Source organism: Anolis sagrei, chromosome 3 (genome assembly GCF_037176765.1).
Source record: "Anolis sagrei isolate rAnoSag1 chromosome 3, rAnoSag1.mat, whole genome shotgun sequence".
NCBI classification, from domain to species: Eukaryota; Metazoa; Chordata; class Lepidosauria; order Squamata; family Dactyloidae; genus Anolis; species Anolis sagrei.
This window is the reverse complement of record NC_090023.1, coordinates 80,344,818-80,368,519: the sequence shown is the minus strand read 5'-3', so window position 1 is coordinate 80,368,519 and position 23,702 is coordinate 80,344,818. Positions and strand designations below refer to the sequence as shown.

The following is a 23,702-nucleotide window of genomic DNA, read 5'->3' as shown; positions in this document are numbered from 1 at the left end:
TCGTTTCGTTTCTAGGGTGCGCTAGCATTTCGAAATTCTGAGGACTTCCGAAATTTGAGATTTCAAAATTTCGAAATTTCCAAAATTTTGTAAATTACGAATCGATTCGTTAATGGTGGATGCGATTGCGCAATATGCTAAAAAAACCTCCAAATGGGACAGGGGGAACTTCTGAAGCTTCCCTCTCCCTCTGTTGTTGACTGTTGGTGTGATAAAACAAACAACTATATTATATTATTATTATATTATTATATTATATTGTTGTATATTATATTATAATATTATTATATTATATTATTGTATATTATATTATTATAATATTATTATATTATATATTATTATAATAATATAATATAATATATAATATAATATAATAATTTATTATATTGTATTATATATATTATATTATATTGTATTATTGTATATTATATTATTATATTATATTATATTATATTATATTATATTATATATTATATATTATTATATTATATTATAATATATTATATTATAATATAATATACAATTATAATATAATATAATAGTATTATAATAATATAATATAATATAATATATAATATATAATATATTATTATAAATTATATAATATATTATAATTGTATATTATATTATATTATATTATATTATATTATATTATATTATATTATATTATATTTTATACTAGCTGTACCTGGCAATGCATTGCTGTGGCATAGAGTGAGGGTATGAAAAATAAAGTAATGAGAAATTTTGGGCAAGAAGGATGCCAGGAGAAAGAGGAGGGAGGGGGGAATGTGGGATTTGCCAGCTGGAAGGAAGGAAGGAAAGAAGGAAGGAAGGTAGCCCAGTGCAGCCCAGTGTGAGGCAAGAAGAAGCATGAGGAAAGAGGAGGGAAGCAGCAGAGCAAAGGGACCAGAAGTGGGGTAAATGCGAGATTGTAAAACTTGCACCAGACATACCAAAATAATTATGAAATAATTATGAAATAATTACGAAAATTGGAAAAAAATTGTTTCGATTCTTAATTACTCCTCACACTATTCCTGCATGGCTCAATATTGGATCGTAAGCTAATTTAAATACGAATCAATAACGAATAACAAAATTAACGAACTGAATCGCCCAAGCCTAGTAGATAGATATATAGATATTATCTAATAACTAGATAAATGGATAACTGGAGTTACACTTAAAAATGTACCTGTTCCGACTTACAAACAAATTCAGCTTTAGAACAAGCCTTCAGATCCTATCTTGTTCATAACTTGGGCACTGCCTGTATATGAAAATCAGTGAAACTAAACTATAATGACAGTACCATCCCAAATATGCCAACTTATCAAATCCTATTGTGTTCAGTTAGGCTTACTGCAAGGTAGATGACTATGGAACAGGCAATACCATGGAGTTGTGATTTAGGTGATCAGTCACTTCTTGCTTGTAAAACATCTTTTCACTCTACGGTTCTGATGAAGTAGAGTTAACTCTACTTGCAAAAGCTTATGCTACCAACTTCTTTCTCTCAGTCTCAAATGTCCCTTTCCGTTGCTTTTCCATAGAGCAGTGGTTCTCAACCTGGGGGTCCCTAGGTGTTTTGGCCTACAACTTCCAGAAATCCCAGCCAGTTTACCAGCTGTTAAGATTTCTGGGAGTTGAAGGTGAAAACATCTGGGGACCTGCAAGTTGAAGCATTTCACCTGGTATTTTTACAAAACAGAATCCCTTTCAAAATTAGATATATTAACAAGGAAGAAATCATATGCATATTAAGAAAGTGAAATTTCACTCAAGTACAACCCATTTGCTGACATTATGGTATCTGTGCCACAACATTAGTGCTTCTGTTTCATCTTCAATAATTTATTTTTAGTAAGGTGAAGGGCATTTTTAAAATTCAACTCATTAGAAAGTTGTGTTTTTTAAGACTGTTGCTTAGAAACTTTAAAATGAGGTGTTATTTTCAAGCACATTACACTGGTATTGCCAACTGACATATTTAACTGTACTATAATTTGCCCCAATGTCAGGTTACATTTCACACATCATAAAGTACTGTGCAGCCATACCTGTGGACATTCGAAACAAATTCTTGCCGTATGGTTGGTTCTTCCTACAGAAGAAGGACAAAACCGAACAGGTACTTCAGCAGTAGAATGAGGAGGGACAATAAGCTGCAATAATATGAGAAAACACAAAAAATCAATGCTTTTTAAAAAGAGTCAGTTCTTTCTTTGTGCCTCACATTGATAATGTTGATGTTTAAGTGATTAATGTGTTCCAGCGTATGCCTTCTCCAGTCCCAGCATGTAGGATCTGCTAAAACTGATAAAGTGCATTGCAGTAAACAGTGCTTAGCAGCAGTCACAGCACGCTTATTCCCTAGAAACTCAGAACATTGTGTTGCTAGCCACAAAGAAGGAAGTGGAAGAGGGATGAAAGAAACAGAGCTTCCGTTTTTCAGGTCACAAACATCTGTTTCATCTTTATCCACCCCACCTCCAAACTGCAAAAATGTTTTAATGTCTCATATGCTGCACATTCTTAAAAGGCAATGTAAAGTATATTTTTACACATTACTTTCTCTTGAATTTATGTTCACAGTTATGCACAATCATTTGGGCTCCTAGTAGTTCCATGATGTAATTTATTCACTTTACATTCCAAAGGTTTGACCTACAAGTACAGGAGAAAAGGCAAAGGGTTCAAAGATATGGCAATAAAACTGTTTAAAGCTTTCTCAGGAAAGAGACAGTCTGTAAATCCAAGAATAACATCACACAGTACAATCCCAACTCATTGCCAAATACCCAACCAACATATCTGTACGAGACATATATAAATGTCATTACAGTTAACCTTTGATGCCAAGTTTTCCTGAATCTGATGCTGAGACAGGGGCTACATATCTCACCGCCAATATTGCATCTGTGAAGAATCGTCCAGCTGAGCTCTTCCAGGTTGTCAGGGTCTATTAAATCCGCCGAAAAGCGAGGTCCCTGACACCACGGTGGCTCGCTGTGAAGCATTTGCTCGATTCTTAGCAGATAAAATTGCGCGGATTCGGTCAGATTTTGATGCCATATTAACAGCGGTCTCTGGGGATGTAACACGAGCATCTGCTTGTCCGGTTTTGTTGGATTCATTTCAATTGGTTCAGCTTGTGGATGTGGACAGGATCCTTCGAGAGGTGCGACTTACCACAGGCATCCTAGACCCCTGTCCTTCCTGGCTGATAAAAGAAGCCAGAGGGGGTTTGGCAGAGTGGGTGAAGGTGATGGTTAATGCCTCCTTACAGGAGGGAAAGTTTCCAGCGAGCTTAAAACAAGCTATCATAAAACCACTGTTGAAGAAACCATCACTGGATCCCACTCAATTAGACAACTATCGGCCAGTTTCCAATCTCCCCTACTTGGGCAAAGTCATGGAACATGTGGTGGCAACACAACTCCAGGGATTTCTGGTAGACACTGATTATCTAGATCCGGCACAGTCAGGCTTTAGGCCAGGACATGGAACTGAGACAGCCTTGGTCGCCTTGGTAGATGATCTTCGCCGGGAGCTGGACAGGGGGAGTGTGTCCCTGTTAGTTCTGCTGGACCTCTCAGCGGCCTTCGATACCATCGATCATGGTATCCTTCTGGGGTGCCTCATGGATATGGGGCTCGGGGGCACTGCTCTACAGTGGCTCCGATCCTTCCTTGAGGGACGGTCCCAGAAATTGCAGGTGTTATTGGGTGACACCTGTTCGGCCCCACAACCATTGTGTGGAGTCCCACAGGGCTCAATCCTGTCCCCGATGTTATTTAACATCTACATGAAGCTGCTGGGGGAGATCATTCGGAGTTTCGGAATGAGATGTTATCTCTATGCAGATGATGTCCAAATCTGTCACTCCTTCTCACCTATCACTGAGGAGGCTGTCCAGACCTTGAACCGGTGCTTGGCTGCTGTGTTGGACTGGATGAGAGCTAACAAATTGAAATTGAATCCAGACAAGACAGAGGTCCTACTGGTCAGCTGTAAGACCGAACAGGGCATAGGGTTACAGCCTGTGTTAAATGGGGTTACACTACCCCTGAAGACGCAGGTTCGCAGCTTGGGTGTGATCCTGGACTCATCACTGAACCTGGAACCCCAGGTCTCGGCGGTGGCCGGGAGAGCTTTTGCACAATTAAAACTTGTGCACCAGCTGCGCCCGTACCTTGGGAAGTCGGATCTGGCCACGGTGGTCCACGCTCTTGTTACATCCCAGATAGATTACTGCAACACACTCTACGTGGGGTTGCCTTTGAAGACTGTTCAGAAACTTCAATTAGTCCAGTGGGAGGCAGCCAGATTGCTCATTGGAGCGTCATACAGGGAGCATACCACCCCCCCCCCCCCCGTTGTGCCAGCTCCACTGACTGCCGATCCAGTTCCGAGCACAATTCAAAGTGCTGGTTTTGACCTACAAAACCCTATACGGTTCCAGCCCAGCGTATCTGTCCGAACGCATCTCTCTCTACGTCCCACCTCGGAGTTTAAGATCCCTGGTCTCGGCCCCTCCTCTATCACAAGTGAGGCTGGCGGGGACGAGGTGCAGGGCCTTCTCGGTGATGGCCCCTCACCTATGGAATTCACTCCCTGGGGAAATTAGATCATCGCCATCCCTCCTTTCCTTTAGAAGGAAATTAAAAACATGTATTTGGGACCAGGCGTTTGGGCAATCTGGCAGATAAATAAAGGACAATGACGACTGATAGGAATGGAAAATGTGGAATGAAGTTATGGACTCTGAGTTGCGAACGTGAGCATAAGATTGGTTTTTTATTGACTGTGATATATATTGATTGTTTTAAACTGTTAAACTGTTTTAATTGCTGTCTATTTTTTATCTGTGTTACTGTGTAGGCATCGAATTGTGCCTTTTTTGTAAGCCGCCCTGAGTCCCCCCTCAGGGGTTGAGAAAGGCGGGGTAGAAGTACACGAAATAAATAAATAAATAAATACTAAGCTCCTTATTAAGCAGTTTAAATGTTAGGGCCAAGCATTCTCTGACTTCTGCTAGTGCAGGGTAAAACTGGGTTAACTGGTTTTACACTGCATTAGAGTCTTAAATTCACTGGTTATAATCTGAATGCCCAAGAACAAGTTGTTGCCCAATTCGAGATTTTTGACCAGTGTAGACAGGCCTTTAATGTATAAAAGCTTATGCTATCAGCAATGTTCTCTCAGTCTCATAAGAAGCTACAAGATCCTTATTGCATAGTTATTTTCCAGGCTAACACAGCTATATCTTTTTTAAAAATAATCACTAAATAGAATCTCTAGTTAATTCTTTTTATTTCTATATTATAGGATAGAATTCCTTTTGGACTGTTTTAAAAACATTTTAGAGAACATTTCAACATCCTGTACTACTAATTTTTTATTTGTTCATCACTTCAGAAGGCTGGGAGGAGACACAGAAATACTCCAAACAAACTAACAAATGCTGATACGAGTTAGGTTTCTTTTCTTAGCATTGCAAGCTCTGGTTAATAAGCCACAGCTTATTAACTGACGGCCAGTAAATACTGAGAATGTATACTGGAAACACCCAACAAAGTCCAAATTCATAATAACATTCCTAGAATCCATGAAATCCCCCTTAGGCCCATATACTACGGTAGGATAAACTCTAGGCTTTTTGGAGCACTTTGATTTTACCACATGGAATTGTTCCTGCTTCTCATTATTCAAGATGCATTTTTGACAATTGTCCTAGTTACATTGTAGTCTTTTTTTCTTTTGGGAAAGGTCTGATTTTAATGCATAGACAGATCTATACCTAACGTCCTTCAGTCTAATGCTTGGGGCACACTTTCTTGCACTCTGATACACAGATCCCATCCCTACGCTCACCTCCCAACATTCATAATTAAACTCCAAGGAGATCCAGTTTTATATTAACTACAAAACTATTAGATGTACTGCATTAGTCCTCTACTTCTTAAAATTATCATGCTGCAGTTAAACACAGATAGTCAAAGTTTTATTTCTGTCATATAGAAAATGGCATTCCAAAAAAGATGATTCTTGGGATGCTGTGATAAGAGCTTTCAAAGAAAAAAAAATCAAGGATGATCTAGGATAAAGGCAATAATCAGGTCAATACTTGAAAACAGTGTATTTTTAGAAGCATTTCTATATGGCAGCATATGCAGACTCCTGTAATGAATGCTAAAGAGATGGGTGTCATACGATTTCAATTAGTTACTGAAATCTTCTGCACTTTGAAGGTTCTCTTCAAGCAAAAGGTGGCAGCTGGCTGATTACTGAAAATGCTCAAAGCCAAGGTACTTAAAGAACGAAGCAGAAGTGGTAGTGTTTGAAATTCACATGTTCAGTGCTGAGGACTAAGGCATTGGGGAGTGAACACTTTCACAAAGTACATTTAGGTAATTTATTTTTAATGTGCCTTTACAGATAATGTGGCATGAATAGTGGTGGCATTTTAGCATCTGGTAATGAATTAGCTCAGTTGAAAATGGGAAGGCTGTATTAAACTGCCAGGACAGTTCATATTCAGGCTACAGGAGTCAAAATTCATTATCATTAAGTTTAATCAATTTCTCTGGTAATGATCTGATTGCATAATGCATGGACCTGTTAGAGCTCTCCCCCAAATCCATCTACACTAAGTTAATACTATAATGAAATCAAACCCATAGTGCTATGAATAATGATTGGTAAAATTATCACTTACTGATAGCTTTTGCTTATTTAATACTATTTAACATCTTATATATAACTATTAAATAATGATTCAGAAAATGTACACTATAGCATATTAATACACAATAAAGCATTGTCTCCTATTATTAAAAAACCTTATCATGCTAACATTATAATCACATTACTATAACAGATTAGCCAATACAGTAACTTTAAAATGTAATAGATAAGAATGAACTCATTTTTGCTTCAGCAAGTACACATGTAGCCTCCATTTCATTCCATGTATTGATGTGATAAAATATATATTTAGCTTGTTGCAGCCTTCAAATATGAGACAGTGTTCACAAGGAAACCTATATTTTAATATCAATATAGCCTAATTATGAGAACAATATATGTGTTTTTAACCACCTCGAGCCTCAAGGAGTGGCATGTAGAAAATAAACCATATTAATATTAATATTATTAGATCTTTTCCAATGTTTTATAATTACTATTTTTTTAAAAAAAACTCTGGAATTATTGAAGAAAGAATCTGTTATTTTCAGTACACAAAGCATACATTCTTAATACTGAACCATGGTTTCCATCTGGAAGGCACAGTAGATGTTTTGGATGAATCCCACCATCAGTCAACATACCAGAATGACATAAACATAAGATTTCATGTTCTGGAAATAATGCATTAAAAGTAGCAATAGTATTGGAAACACTGACATGATTTTGATATTTTAATGTAAGAACACAATGACCTGCAACAGTGAATTTTTGGTTTGAAAAAAATACTATTGCTAAACATGATTTTTTTGGGGGGGCAGGGGAGGTCATTTTTGGTGATTTCATCAAATATTCAATGAAACTCACTATGGGATAACAATGAAGAGTTTTATGTTCTCTATATATCACCAAATATATCACTGACTAAAGCTCATTTCATCAGATGCAATGCCCCTGAGCAACATTTCAGTTGAATAAATGTGAGGACAAACAGTTTTTAACTATTAATCTTAAACTCATGTCCTTTGTTTTGTGTATTTTAATATGTTTTTAGAAATGTGGGTCTTCAATAGAAATATGTATATTTGTTGAATTTGTCAAATTTTTGCAATATTCATGTTTTCTAATTGTGTTGCAACCCTCCTCAAGCTACAGGGAGAGGCGGGTATGAAATAAAATTATTATTATTATTATTATTATTATTATTAATAATAATAATAATAATAATTTACTGACACAAAAATGCAGTATGTCACAGCAAATGAGATATATATTCTGGATTTCATATCACAAAATCAGAAGTCGAACACTTCCCAAGCGTCTAGGACTGTGTGATGTATTTTCGAATGATGCGCACAGATCCAAGTAAGATGGCCTTCTGCAGTTGACAGATCATGATTTTGTCGATGTTTATTGTTTCCAAATGCTGGCTGAGATCTTTTGGCATGACACCCAGTGTGCTGATGACCACTGGGACCACCTGTACTGGTTTATGCCAGAGCCTTTGCAATTCAATTTTGAGGTCCTGATAAAGGCTGAGTTTTTCCTGTTTATTATTATTATTATTATTATTATTATAAAAAGTAACTTTTCCCACATTAATTCCAGCTGAAGGATTTTGCATGAAAGGGTCTTCTCACAGGAACTCTTCTTGCAAGTCAATAAATTCACTTTCTCTTTCATAGTCTCATGCTCGAAAAAATTAAAGAAGTAAACACATGCCTAATGCTTAATATGCCGGAATCATATGATGTAACGTTAAGCGAATAAAATTGTTTTCATTTACTTTCTTAAGTATTTTCAGTCATAGAATCATAGAATCATAGAATCAAAGAGTTGGAAGAGACCTCATGGGCCATCCAGTCCAACCCCCTGCCAAGAAGCAGGAATATTGCATTCAAATCACCCCTGACAGATGGCCATCCAGCCTCTGCTTAAAAGCTTCCAAAGAAGGAGCCTCCACCACACTCCGGGGCAGAGAGTTCCACTGCTGAATGGCTCTCACAGTTAGGAAGTTCTTCCTAATGTTCAGATGGAATCTCCTCTCTTGTAGTTTGAAGCTATTGTTCCGCGTCCTAGTCTCCAAGGAAGCAGAAAACAAGCTTGCTCCCTCCTCCCTGTGGCTTCCTCTCACATATTTATACATGGCTATCATATCCCCTCTCAGCCTTCTCTTCTTCAGGCTAAACATGCCCAGTTCCCTAAGCCGCTCCTCATAGGGCTTGTTCTCCAGACCCTTGATCATTTTAGTCGCCCTCCTCTGGACACATTCCAGCTTGTCAATATCTCTCTTGAATTGTGGTGCCCAGAATTGGACACAATATTCCAGATGTGGTCTAACCAAAGCAGAATAGAGGAGTAGCATTACTTCCTTAGATCTAGACACTATGCTCCTATTGATGCAGGCCAAAATCCCATTGGCTTTTTTTGCCGCCACATCACATTGTTGGCTCATGTTTAACTTGTTGTCCACAAGGACTCCAAGATCTTTTTCACACGTACTGCTCTCGAGCCAGGCGTCCCCCATTCTGTATCTTTGCATTTCATTTTTTCTGCCAAAGTGGAGCATCTTGCATTTGTCACTGTTGAACTTCATTTTGTTAGTTTTGGCCCATCTCTCTAATCTGTCAAGATTCAGTATATTAATCACCTCATTACAGCATAACTAAAAACTAACTACTTTCTATTATAATATTAATCATTTCACAAGTATTTGTGCAAGTAGCCAAGCTCTATAATCTTGACTCATATTATTTGCTGTAAAAGGATTCGGGAATCGCTTTAACAAGCTCATCTATATTTTGGTCAGATCATTAGCCCTGAGATGGATTAGAGTTAATGATAATGAATTGAGACTTCTATAGATCACAGACTGTCTCTGGGGTTAAAACATTGTCTTCCTGTTTCAGATTGTCCAGTTAATTATTGGAAGCTAATCCATCATCATTTATGATACAAAATTGTAAGAATAAGGTTTAACAATAATTTAGCAATATTCATTCTGAAATTTTTTCAATCAAATTCTTTTAAAAGTTGTTGGACAATGTTATTCTTATCTTTAAAGCTCATTGAATCCCATTGCTATGGCAACAAAAGGCCCAAAATAGGTTTTAGTCCATCACCTTTTGAATGACAAACAGATAAGATCTTTAATGACAACTTCTATTGAACTCTCAGGATTAGTGTTTTTCTTTTCCAGGAATCTTACTATGTTGTCACACATGCTTACTGCATGTGCTTATATTTATCTTTCAAAATAAAGACAAATTATTGTTTTAGAATCATTATTAGTCTCAAAAACAAGAAACACATCTTCATAAATAGGAAATCCATGCACTATACCCATCATGATTAACGGAAAAAATCTAGAAATTTGCCTTACACCTCTAATAATTGCTTCTGACAAATCCTTGCTTCTAAGATGAAAGCTTCCACATTTCTAGCATCATGTTTCTCTTTTTAAAGCCATGTTTGTTGCCAAAACAGTGATTCAACTGTTAGTTTCAGATTCATGTTGTATCTTTTGCTCCTATCTATCTCAAAGAAATTGCTTAATGCTCCACTAAGATACAATACTCCCCCTTCTCTATGTTCTCTATACAATGATCCCCCTTCTCCCCCTTCTCTATGTTGTTTTTGGACATTTGCCTTGACTGTTCATGTTTTTGAAGCATCCAATTAGGAAACTGTGTCTAGACAGCTATTTATTTCTCAAAAAGCTTTGAATCTGATCTTAGGTCTCAGTTATATTCTCTAGTCAATTGGATTAGACAATTTCCTTGCCTTAATACATAAATCCAGTAAACTAAACTTCTTTTTTAGCAAGAGTTACATTCTTAAAGAGCACTTTCATACCTGAAGGTAAAACAACATTGTTCTACAGCAGGACTTACTTGGTTTTTAGGATCTATTTCCATTGAAAAGTGGTTTGGGTTGCTGTTCAAAGGTTTCAATTCCAGAATTTCATGTGTAGGGTTAACCAGAGGAATATTCTGGCAAATCCATCTATTAGAAAATACAAATAAAAGTGATTATTATTATGGTATATCATGACAAAGTACCTGAATGATTCTGGACATTTTGCTAAGATTTTTACCAATTTTTACCATATTACCACTGGCTCTCTCACTTAACTTTAGCAAATACAGTATTTCTCACTCTTGCTATCTGCAACCTTTAAAAATATCAGATTTAGATATAATCATTATAAATGTATTGTCGAAGGCTTTCATGGCTGGAATCACTAGGTTCTTGTGGGTTTTTTCGGGCTATAGAGCCATGTTCTAGAGGCATTTCTCCTGACGTTTCGCCTGCATCTATGGCAAGCATCCTCAGAGGTAGAGGTCTGTTGGAATTAGGACAATGGGTTTATATATATCTGTGGAATGGCTGGGGTGGGGCAAGGAGCTCTTCCCTGCTGCAGTTAGGTGTGAATGTTCAGCTGATCACCTTCATTAGCATTTGAAGGCCTGCCTGCGCCTGGGAAAATCTGTTGCCGGGAGGTGTTAATCTGTGCCTGGTTTTTTCCTCTCTGTTGTTTAGCTGTTATAATTTCATGTTCCTTGATGCGTGTCTACATAGGGACCACCAAACGCAGCCCCCAGACACGCATCAAGGAACATGAAAGGCACTGCAGACTCCTTCAACCAGAGAAGTCAGCCATAGCAGAGCACCTGATGAACCAGCCTGGACACAGCATATTATTTGAGAACACAGAAATGCTGGACCACACCAACAACCACCATGTCAGACTACACAGAGAAGCCATTGAAATCCACAAGCATGTGGACAATTTCAACAGAAAGGAAGAGACCATGAAAATGAACAAAATCTGGCTACCAGTATTAAAAAACTCTAAAATTATAACAGCTAAACAACAGAGAGGAAAAAACCAGGCACAGATTAACACCTCCTGGCAACAGATTTTCCCAGGCGCAGGCAGGCCTTCAAATGCTAATGAAGGTGATCAGCTGAACATTCACGCCTAACTGCAGCAGGGAAGAGCTCCTTGCCCCACCCCAGCCATTCCACAGATATATATAAACCCATTGTCCTAATTCCAACAGACCTCTACCTCTGAGGATGCTTGCCATAGATGCAGGCGAAACGTCAGGAGAAATGCCTCTAGAACATGGCTCTATAGCCCGAAAAAACCCACAAGAACCTAATCATTATAAAGTTAGTATCAACCTAATTTATTGTGGATAGGCTGAGGTCTTAAAGAGACACAAATTTGTTTTACAAAATAATTCCCACTCCTACAGTTACAGCTAAATCAATGTTTAAAGAATAATAATACCATTTGACAGAATTTATAAAACAACTGTAACACGTTGAACGATATAAAGTACTGCAGTATTAGTGGCCACTACATCATTATTTCTATACTAAAGAACAATAGATTTATAACCAAGATTTATAATATACTAGCTTGGGGACCTGGTGCTGCCTGGGTGATTTGAGAAAGACATTGTTTGTCTCTCCACCAAGTTTAGTCTAGATACAATGTCAGCTGGGTTTAGTGTGTACAGGTGAGCTATAGTTCCCATATGCAAGTGTTATCTTCCATAGTCAATCCTCCTCCAATCCACAATAGGATGTAGAGTGGGTTCTGGGATCTCTGTGTGCCAAGTTTGGTCTTTATCAGTCATTGCATGAGGGTCATAGTGGTTTCAGGAAGTGAGTGAAGGTACTGCAAGTCCCATCGTCCATCGTCTGTCCTCCTCCAAACAGCACCAGGATGTAGAGTGGGTCATGGGAGCTCTGTGTGCCAAGTTTGGTCTTGATCAGTCATTGGTGAGGGTCTCAGTGGTCTCAGGAAGTGAGTGAAGTGACTGCAAGTGCCATCATCCATCGTCTGTCCTCCTCCAAACAGCACCAGGATGTAGAGTGGGTTCTGGGATCTCTGTGTGCCAAGTTTGGTCTTTATCAGTCATTGCATGAGGGTCATAGTGGTTTCAGGAAGTGAGTGAAGGTACTGCAAGTCCCATCATACATCGTCTGTCCTCCTCCAAACAGCACCGGGATGTATAGTGGGTCATGGGGGCTCTGTGTGCCAAGTTTGGTCTTGATCAGTCATTGGTGAGGGTCTCAGTGGTCTCAGGAAGTGAGTGAAGTGACTGCAAGTGCCATCATCCATTGCCAAATTCTTCCAAACCGCACCAGGATGTAGAGTGGGTCATGAGGGCTCTTAGTGTGAATTGTGGTCCTGATCCATCATTGTTGACAGTTGCATTAGTCTTAGGAAGGGAGTGCAGGTATTGCAAGTCCCATCGTCCATGGTGCATCCTCCTCCAAACCGCACCAGGATGTAGAGTGCGTCATGGAGACTCGGTGTGCCAAGGTTGGTTTTTTTCGATAATTGGATGAGGGTTGCAGTGGTCTCAGGAATTGAGCAAAGGTACTGCAAGTCCCATAATCCATGGTCCATCCCCGACCAAACCACACTAGGACATAAAGTGGGTCATGAGAGGTCTATGTGCCAAGTTTGGTCTTGATCAGTCATTGGATGAGGTTCACAGCGGTTTCAGGAAGTGAGTGATGGTACTGCAAGTGCCATCTTCCATGGTCCATCCTCCTCCAAACTGCAGTAGGATGTAGAGTGGGTCATGGAGGGTCTGTGTGCCAAGTTTGGTCTGTATTGGTAATTTTCTGACACAGCTTCAGACCTTTTTCTCTCCTCTCTTGTCACCTCAGAATCTTGGAACTTTCAGGCTGGCCAATCAGAGACCATATGCAAATAGTACCACAGTGGCAGCCAATCAGAAAGCTGGCACATACACCTCCGCTCTACGTCCACCGCACTTCCACCGCACTTCCTCCGCACTTCCTCCACACTTCCGTTCGCCACATACAAACACTGACTTTTATTATAGATATAGATTATTATATTTATTGCATTGACAGGGAGTCCTGGGTTACAAACATCTGACTTGCCAACAGCTCATAGTTAAGAGAGGGGCTGAGACAAGAGGAAGTGAAAGAAATCTACCCCTCAGAAGGGAAATTCACTACTGAAAGATTATCATGGGGAAAAGATGTCTCCACTGAACTGTCCCAAATAGGGTTGATGGGGATGAGAGAGAGGGCCTTCTTGGTGGTGGTGGTGCCCCGGCTCTGGAATACCCTCCCTGGAGAGATTAGGTTAACTCCCACTCTCCAAGCTTTTCGCTATATTCTAAAAACATGGCTTTTTAGACAGGCCTTTGACCTAGAACTGACAGTTTTATCCGCAAACACCACTGCATTTTAAGAATTTTAATTTTTTTATTATGTGCCATTTTACGCTTGTTTGCTGTTGTAAATTTAGTGTTATAGTCTATATGTTTATGTATTGTTTATTTTATGTTTGGCACTGTAAGTGCCTTTGTGAGCTATCCGAGTCCCTTCGGGGAGATGGTGGCAGGATATAAATAAAGTTTATTATTATTTATTATTATGTTCTGATTATATACAAATTCAACTTAAGAACAAACTTACAAAACCCGAAACCTACAGAACCTTTCTCGTTCATAACTTGGGGACTGACTGTTTATGCCATCTTTTCCTGGTGTGGAACCCAAGGAAGTTATACAATAGAGATTCCTAGCTATTGTCATTACAGAGTGATTAAACCAGACAAATTCTACAAAAACCTCACATATTTTACATATTTCAGTCCATAAAAGCCATAGAGTTTGGCTAAAACTGGACAAAAATTGTAAAACTGGTCAAAATTAATGATAGTCAAAACAAAAATAATGACACCTTTGCAAGTTCCTGCTGATAGAAACCTGTAATTAACTAACTCTTCCAATGGCATGTGATTTACTGCTACAGAGCTGTAATTTCTCTTGCAACCTTGAGTGCTTACAAAAGATGACTGTTCTACACCTTCAATTTAAAAGTGGGATTTCCCACCCCTTTCCAATTCCACCTTTTTGTCCCTATGTATCAACTGTACATTGGGTAAACTTAGCATTTATGATGAAAACATAATCATGATTATTTCAGGATTTATATAACACAAGTATTTTGTGTCACATTTTTAATTAAACAAGGACTTAAAATTCTTAGTTTGCTATGAAAGGAAAGGCATATTATTTGAACAACCAGTGCACTATTCCAAATTCTGCACTTTTAAATAAAAACTTGGTGTTTTTTTAACCACTGCAAATTAATGTAGTCTTGGGGGCCTGGATTCCAAAGAAAAGGTAACCTAGTTTTGCAATGTTGGCTTTATTTGGAATGTTCTATAATTTCACAGTGGTTTCAATAAATAAAAATGTGACTTTTTAGACAGATGCCCATGGAACACAAAAGCGTAAGGCAAGACATGATGAGGAAAAATAATTGAAAGCCTATGAAGCTGTACCTGACTGCATTGTTACTGGCTTTATATGGCCTCTTCCTGAATGATATTCGTTTATTTAATTGATATACCACTGTTCTCCTGTATTGGGATCAAAAGCAGCTTACAAAGACAGTATATAAACATTTATAATCAGTGTTTAATTAGCCACAGAAAAAAGAAGCAAAGATCAAATGTCCCTCATTTCTACCAGTACATCATGAAAGAAAGCCTGGGGTCAACTGACAGAAAGTACATTGTTCACGTGTATTTCTGCTCCCCTGTTTTCCTGCTATCCATAAAACATTGCAAGATGCAACACAGTGGCAATTATAGTCATGTAAGTCTCATATCTTATAGCATTTTTTTCAAAGCATTTTCCAGCACTGGTTAGTTTTTTCTCCTCAGGAAAAGATAATGGAAAGCACTCAAAATGTTTCCCTCAACCTACATTGCTTTACTTGTTTTCTTGTATATGGTGCATTCACAACACAGCTGCTAGGCAACCTTCATTCGTTTGATTGTTCAAGGAGATGTCAAATAAGTCTTTCTGAAATGGAAATACCTAGGAGCACCACTTCCTGAACTAGAAATTCTAAAATCTATTTTAAGCACTGAGCAGATAAAGAAGGCATATCCACACATGCATACCTATTTCTTTTTCTAACAAATATTTTTGTGTTTTTTTTAAAAAATGCGCAATTATTTAAATATTTTAAATACTGGTAGTAATTCACATTACTTATTGAAATAGTTGTTTTAATTCCCACAACATAGAGACTCTAAACTTTCAGACGTTATTTGAATTGTTTCTGAACTGTTTTAGTTTTCTCAAAGTGGAAGTTGTTAGGGGTACAAATAATCTAGTCGGTGAGGCAGTGGTCCGCCACTCTTGATATTACCTGCCCCTCCCCCAAAATTGCTTTGGCATCCAACCTGTACAATGTTTACAAGCCTAAAGCAATCCTTGTTTTAGAAAAATAAGTCTTTCCCCCTCCATTTCACTTTTAACCAGTTATTTTTCAATGACTAGACTTTTTACCTTTATACAGTAAATTACAATGCAGTGCAGGTTTGCCGAGATGTAAAATCTTCTTTCTTCTGTCTCATTTCTAAATATTTCTCAAAGCACAATTCAATATATATCTACTCAGAAGTAAGCCTCATTGATTTGAGTAGGACTGACTCGGGCACTTAGATGATATCCCTTCTAAATGATCCAGAAAGGTGGTGGATGAGTAGAAGAGTATTGACAATTATACTACCGTTTAAACACCTTGAATGAAAAAAATAATAATCTTATACTTACTTTCCAAGTTCACATTCTATTTCAGGCATTCTGGTTGGTCGAGGCTTCTGTGCTTTCAATTGCAATGCATACCAAAATTCTCCAAAATTCTCTGACAGGAGTATGACACTAAAGTTGGAAGTATAAGGAAGCTGTGTTTAATTTTGCATTATATATATATATTCCGTCCTTCTCACCCCGAAGGGGACTCACGAGTGGTATACATAAAAGTACAATTTGATGCCATACAACACACATCTGGCAAATAAAAAATATACATTAAAACAACCAATAAAAACATTTCAAGACAAAATTATTAAAATCACATAATCCAATAAACATTGACTCCACTGTGCTACAGCATTACTTACTTACTACTTACTTACTTAGGCGATCCCTCGTTGGACGAGTAAGATGGTCTTCCATTATGGATTTCCCTGTGGGTCCGTATGTGGCTGTGGAGCCCTATTCTTGCTCTGCATCTTCTTCCGCAGTGAGGGTATTGGTTTCCAGGTGGAAGGCGGTCCCGGTCGGGGTTGGCTTGACGCGCCTTCCTCCTGGCACGTTTCCCTCTTTCACCCTCCACTCGTGCCTCCTCAAATTCTGCAGCACTGCTGGTCACAGCTGTCCTCCAGTTGGAGCGCTCAAGGGCCAGGGCTTCCCAGTTCTCAGTGTCTATGCCAGAGTTCTTAAGGTTGGCTTTGAGCCCATCTTTAAATCTCTTTTCCTGTCCACCAACATTCCGTTTTCCGTTCTTAAGTTCGGAGTAGAGCAACTGCTTTGGGAGACGGTGGTCAGGCATCCGGACAACGTGGCCGGCCCAGCGGAGTTGATGTTGGAGGACCATCACTTCAATGCTGGTGGTCTTTGCTTCTTCCAGCACACTGACGTTTGCCCGCTTGTCTTCCCAGGAGATTTGCAGGATTTTCCGGAGGCAGCGCTGATGGAAACGTTCCAGGAGCTGCATGTGACGTCTGTAGACAGTCCACGTCTCACAGGCATATAGCAGGGTTGGGAGGACAATAGCTTTATAGACAAGCACCTTGGTCTCCCTACGGATGTCCCGGTCCTCAAACACTCTCTGCTTCATTCTGGAAAATGCAGAGCTCAGGCGGTGTGGTATTTCGGCGTCGATGTTGACTTTGGTGGAGAGGTGGCTGCCAAGGTAGCAGAAATGGTCCACATTTTCTAATGTTACACCATTAAGCTGTATCACTGGCATTGGAGAGGGGTTGGCTGGTGACTGCTGGAACAGCACCTTGGTTTTCTCAATGTTCAGTGACAGGCCGAGCTTCTCGTATGCTTCTGCAAAGGTGTTTAGAGTGGCTTGTAGATCTTCTTCTGAATGCGCACAGACGACACTGTCATCAGCATACTGGAGTTCTATAACAGCTGTTGTTGTAACCTTGGTTTTGGCTTTCAGTCTGCTGAGGTTGAATAGCTTGCCATCTGTCCGATAGATTATTTCCACTCCGGTGGGAAGCTTCCCATCAACAAGGTGAAGTATCATAGCGATGAAGATGGAGAATAGAGTTGGGGCAATAACACATCCCTGTTTGACACCAGATTCCACTTTAAATGGGTCACTTTGGGAGCCACTGCTGTCCAAAACTGTTGCCATCATGTCATCATGGAGGAGCCGCAGGATGTTCACAAATTTGTTAGGGCACCCGATTTTGTGGAGGATGGTCCAGAGAGCGCTGCGATTCACTGTGTCGAATGCCTTTGCAAGTTCGATGAATGCCATGTACAGAGGTTGGTTTTGTTCCCTGCATTTTTCTTGGAGCTGTCGTGCAGTGAAGATCATGTCCACTGTTCCTCTGGAGGGGCGGAAGCCATTCTGAGATTCTGGGAGGGTGTCTTCTGAGAGGGGCAGAAGGCGGTTTGCAAGGATTCTTGCGAGGATTTTTCCAGCGGAGGTTAGAAGGGAGATACCTCGATAGTTTCCACAGTCTGTTCTTTCCCCTTTTTTGAAGAGGGTGATGATGGTGGCGTCCTTGAAATCTGCTGGGATTTTCTCGGTCACCCACACTTTTTCTATGAGCTGGTGGAGTTGGTGTGTCAGCTCAGGTCCTCCCTCTTTAAAGATTTCAGCAGGGATCCCATCTGGTCCACTGGCTTTGTTATTCTTCTGTTGGCTGATGGCATTGCTGACTTCTTCCAAACTAGGCAGTGCTGCAAGCTCGTCCCTGGTTTGTTGCTGCGGGATTTGTGAGAGGACCTCTTCGGCCACATTGGAGCTGCGGTTCAGGAGGCTTTGGTAGTGTTCTTTCCAACGTAGTGCAATTGAGTTTTGGTCCTTCAGGAGTTTGATTCCATCTGATGAGCGTAGAGGCTGTATGCCATGGTTTCTTGGTCCGTAGATGATCTTTGTGGCTTTGAAAAATCCCTGAGCATTATGGGTATCTGCCAGGTGTTGGATTTCTTCGGCCTTCTTTGTCCACCAGATGTTCTTGAGCTCTCTTGTCCTTCTTTGGACCTCAGCTTTTGCGCTGGCGTAGATCTTTTTCTTAGCAGCACAGTTGATGTCTCTCTGCCATGCTTGGAAGGCTTTCCTTTTCTTGTCAATTAGCTGTTGGATCTCGATGTCATTTTCATCAAACCAGTCTTGATGTTTCTTGGCTTGGTATCCAATAGTTTCTTCGCAGGCTTGGATGATGGAGGTCTTCAGTTTGTTCCAATGTTCCTCGACATTTTCGGGGTGTACTGTGGGTAGATGGTCCTTGAGTGCTGTTTGGAGATGGGCTCGTCTGGAGGGCTCCTGAAGGGCTTGGGTGTTCATTTTGCGCCTTGTCTTCCTTCCTTGGAGTCTGCGCTTGGGAGCGATCTTGATAGCCATCGAGGATCGAATTAGCCTGTGGTCAGTCCAGCAGTCGTCAGCACCTGTCATGGCTCTTGTGAGGAGCACGTCACGGCGGTCTCTGGCGCGTGTGATTACATAGTCTAAGAGGTGCCAATGCTTTGACCGGGGGTGCTTCCATGATGTCTTGAACTTGTTTTTCTGGCGGAAGAGCGTGTTGGTGATGACAAGGTTGTGCTCCGCTCATTTGGTGAGAAGCAGGATGCCATTTGAGTTGCTGTTTCCCACCCCATCTTTTCCTATGGTCCCTGGCCACAGGTCGAAGTCTCGCCCGACTCTTGCATTAAAGTCCCCCAGGAGGATGATTTTGTCCTCCTTAGGTATCCCCGATAGGACGGTGTCCAGCTGACAGTAGAATTTCTCCTTGATGTCTTCGTCAGCATCTAGTGTTGGTGCATAGGCACTTATGATGGTTGCCCGTTGGTTTTTGGCAAGATCGATTCGGAGGGTTGAGAGTCGTTCGTTGATGCCAGTGGGTGCTTCGGACAGATGTTTCATCAGATCATTTCTGATGGCGAAGCCAACTCCGTGCATTCTTTGGTCTTTTTCGGGCAGTCCCTTCCAGAAGAAGGTGTAGCCTCCTTTTTCTTCCTTCAGCTGTCCCTCTCCTGCTCTCCGGGTCTCCTGAAGGGCTGCTATGTCGATGTTGAAGCGTCCCAGCTCCCTTGCAATGATGGCAGTTCTGCATTCGGGGCGTTGACTGCCACTGTTGTCCATCAGAGTCCGTACGTTCCACGTACCAAAGTTCATTTTTCTTTTTTGGCCGCAGGGTGGTGACCCCACTGGACGTGGCTGTCCAGTCAGGGATAAGTGAGGCAGACTATGTTTAGGGCACCTTTTCTAGCCCCCTCCCCATGTGGGGTGAGCAGAGTGGGTCCTCAATAGGGCTGCTCAGTCGCGGATACAGCTGCCGAACTACTCAACTGCCTCGGACCTTGAGGTAGAACGACTGAGTCCGTACCCACCGCCCATGTGCCAGTCTGTGACTAGGGGCTTCCAGATTTCACAGTCCTGCCCCCGTCGCCACTCGCTGATCGCCATGGGACTTTGGTTGGTTTGTTTTTATTTTCTTTGGAAGACGCCTGTGCGTGGGTTTTTTTAATGTGTGGAGGTCAGTGCACAACTGATCAACACACAGACTTCACAGAGTGAGGTTCCACTGGTAATGTAGTTTAACACAATGACCGTGGCTTCTCAGTCTGTTGCAGCCTTCTTCCGCCTTCGCAGCCGTTGTAACATGTACCATGTTATCCTCCGCCTGCTCCGCCGTTGAGGTCTTTGGGTCTTCGGACTGTGCTTGGTCTGGAACCTCCCCTGCAGCCACTCCTGGGAGTGCACGACTCCAGTTATTGTGCCTACAGGTTCATCGGAACGCGCAAGCCCCCTCACCACGACAAGGCGACAGTCCATCGAGGGATTATACAGCATTATATTACAGTAGTAAAAGTATTAAAGCAAAAGCAGCTTTTTTCTTTAACATTCTCAATAACATATTCCCTGGGATTTTTCTGCTTTGAAAATATATGACAATTAACTTTATATTTTTTTAAAAGTTTGATCCATAAATAGCTTTTAAACTAGATATAATTTGTTATATGTATACTAAAGAAGCTTCAAGTCGTATTGAGGTTAAAATACTAAGATTTTTTTCCACACATTTATCTCATTAGAGAAATGGTGAAATTAGAAGGGAGCACAGAGAGGGACCTCTTCATACATTGTAATGACCTTTTTATACAATTTTAGAGGATTAGAGAGATCATACAAGTTTAACTAGAGGTGGGGAGATTCATGCAAAGGAGCATTAAAATTGCCTCCCCAACGTTTTGACTCCTAGTCAGAGCACCACTGTCATGTGCTGTTGAGTTTTGTAACCACCCTAGGGAAATCATTCTCTTGTTTTTTGCACCCACCATTATTCTGGTTACAAGGAGAAGCTCAATGGGCAGAAAGTGGAGGATTATTTTATATCACAAATCTTGAAACAAAAGTATTGTGTCACAACTTTTATAGTAAACGGGAAAATGATGTAGCTATCAGTCTGAAGTTTTTGTTTGAAAAAGTGATGTTAAGATCAAAATTAGATACTATGAAAAGAAATATATATATAAAAGTACCTGAAACCACTCATCCATAAATCATGTATTCAAATAAATGTCGGTTTTCTGAAAATAGTCTTCAACAACATCAACATGTATATTCTGCATTTCTCCCAGAGGGGACTCAGTGCGGATTACAGTATATAAACAGACACAGGCAAACATTCAATGCCTTGATTACAATGGCATACAATGAGACACAAATACACAAAGGCAAAGGCTTCTCCTTTCATTTCCAGCTCTGGAGGCGGTGCTCATCACTGGGTTTTGGGGAGGTGCTCTTTCTCCATTTCCAAGCCAAGGAGCCTGCATTCAAAGACACCTTGGAAATGTGGCTGGCATGACTGCTTGGAACATCTTTTTGTCTTTTATTGATCTACTCACATTTACATGTTTTTGTACTGCTAGGTTGGCAGGAACTAGGTCTACCAGTGGGAGCTCATCCCATCCTGTGGATTTGAACTGCCAACCCTCAGGTCAGCAGTTCAGCAACACAGGGGTTTAACCCACTGCACCACTGCAGCCCCTTCGTGATTTAAAAGTAGTAGAAAGTACACAATTTCCATTTAGTGTGGGCTTTATTAGTAAGGCCACTTAATCTCCATTTTAAAATATATAACTTCTTGTCTTTCTGTTGGTATTTACTTCATTTCAACCAATAAGTGGGATGCCAGGAAAAAGGCAACGTATAAATCTAATGACAAATGAAACAGAGCTTTTTTTGTAATTAGATCTAATAGGAATGGAAATAATGTTCCACAATGCTTCAAGAATGATTGAAACAACTTAATCAAGCATTAGAAATCCTGATTGGAAGAATCTAGAACCATAAGAATCTTTACTGTTTAGGACTTATTCTACACACAAGTCACACTGTTTTATTTTGTTTTGTTCGTTTGTTTTGCACAGAAAATATCATTTCTGTGCCAGCAATGTCTGTGCAGAAATTCCATGTGCCAATTTGATGCAGAATAAGTACCAAACAGCAAACAGTCTTTGAAACCTGTTTTAAAGCCTTTCTCACACTGAGTAGAAAATGATTAACATAACTCAGTGCTTCCTTAGAAACCAAAATTAATGATGAATTACATCTGTAAAATCATCTGAAGCTATTCCCATTACCAGCTGTAACAGCCGATCTTACCTTCCAACTGAGCTGCCAGTAACAGCTGGAGAGTACGTTACTTCATAGTGAAATGTTTCCTTTGGTTGAAGAACAAGCTTTTTCTCTCCACTAAGTACAACAGCATCTATGAGTATCACATCTAATGGAAGAATGTCAGCTGTGGGATTAGTTACAGGAATTCCAATAATGATAGTATCCTAAAGGAGAGAAAGAGATTGAAACACAAACCATTGATTCTTATTTGTTTATCAAAGATGTCAAGGACATAATATTTGAATTGCTTTTTAATAAATACCATACCAAATTATTCCCATATCAATTCAAAGTGATGGTTATTCCCTATAAAACTCTAAATTATAGGAAATTAGGGTACTTGAAATACTACCTTCTTCTGCACATCCCTACCTGTAATGTGAGGACCTGTTACATGCCCTATCACCTTTAGGGACTTACATGTTCCATGCTTCAAGCAGGTGTGGACATGTACAGGTCCTTAGCTATAGCAACAGCGTATTTGTGGAAGTACCACCCTAAAAACCTCAACTTCTCCCCTTCTTTGCCTAGGTGTACAAATGCAGCAAAAACCATTTTTATTTAATGTATTGTCAAAGGCTTTCATGGCTGGAATCACTAGGTTCTTGTGGGTTTTTTCAGGCTATATGGCCATGTTCTAGAGGCATTTTTCCTGACGTTTCGCCTGCATCTATGGCAAGCATCCTCAGAGGTGAGGTCTGTTGGAACTGGGAAAAGGGGTTTATATATCTGTGGAATGACCAGAGTGAGACAAAGGTCTTTTGTCAGTTGGGCTAGGTGTGAATATTTCAACTGACTACCTTGATTAGCATACAATGGGCTGACTGTGCCTGGAGCAAACTCTTCTTGAAAGATAATTAGATGTCCCTGCCCGTTTCCTCTCTGCTGTTTTTGCTGTTGCAATTTTAGAATTTTTTAATACTGGTAGCCAGATCTTGTTCATTTTCATGGTTTCCTCCTTTCTGTTGAAATTGTCCACATGTTTGTGTATTTCAATGGCTTCTCTGTGTAGCCTGACATGGTGGTTGTGAGAGTGGTCCAGCATTTTTGTGTTCTCAAATAAAATGCTATGTCCAGGTTGGTTCATCAGGTGCTGTGCTATGGCCGATTTCTCTGGCTGAAGTAGTCTGCAGTGTCTTTCATGTTCCTTGATTCTTGTTTGGGCGCTGCGTTTGGTGGTCCCTATGTAGACTTGTCCACAGCTGCATGGTATACGGTAGACTCCTGCAGAAGTGAGAGGATCCCTCTTGTCCTTTGCGGTCAGTGGTTCAAGA

At 40.2% G+C, this 23,702-nt stretch overlaps 1 protein-coding gene across 1 annotated transcript in view; it reads right to left on the bottom strand.

Annotated features, from left to right (window-relative positions):
- The window catches only part of CFAP47 (cilia and flagella associated protein 47), a 318,966-nt gene that overhangs the window by 85,138 nt on the left and 210,126 nt on the right, over window positions 1–23,702 (bottom strand). The window contains exons 52-55 of the mRNA XM_060767112.2: window positions 22,414–22,592; window positions 16,332–16,439; window positions 10,587–10,698; window positions 2,064–2,168 (exon numbers count right to left, since the gene is read on the bottom strand). Coding sequence (XP_060623095.2) covers window positions 2,064–2,168; window positions 10,587–10,698; window positions 16,332–16,439; window positions 22,414–22,592 — 504 coding nt within the window. The remainder of the gene's footprint in view (window positions 1–2,063; window positions 2,169–10,586; window positions 10,699–16,331; window positions 16,440–22,413; window positions 22,593–23,702) is intronic.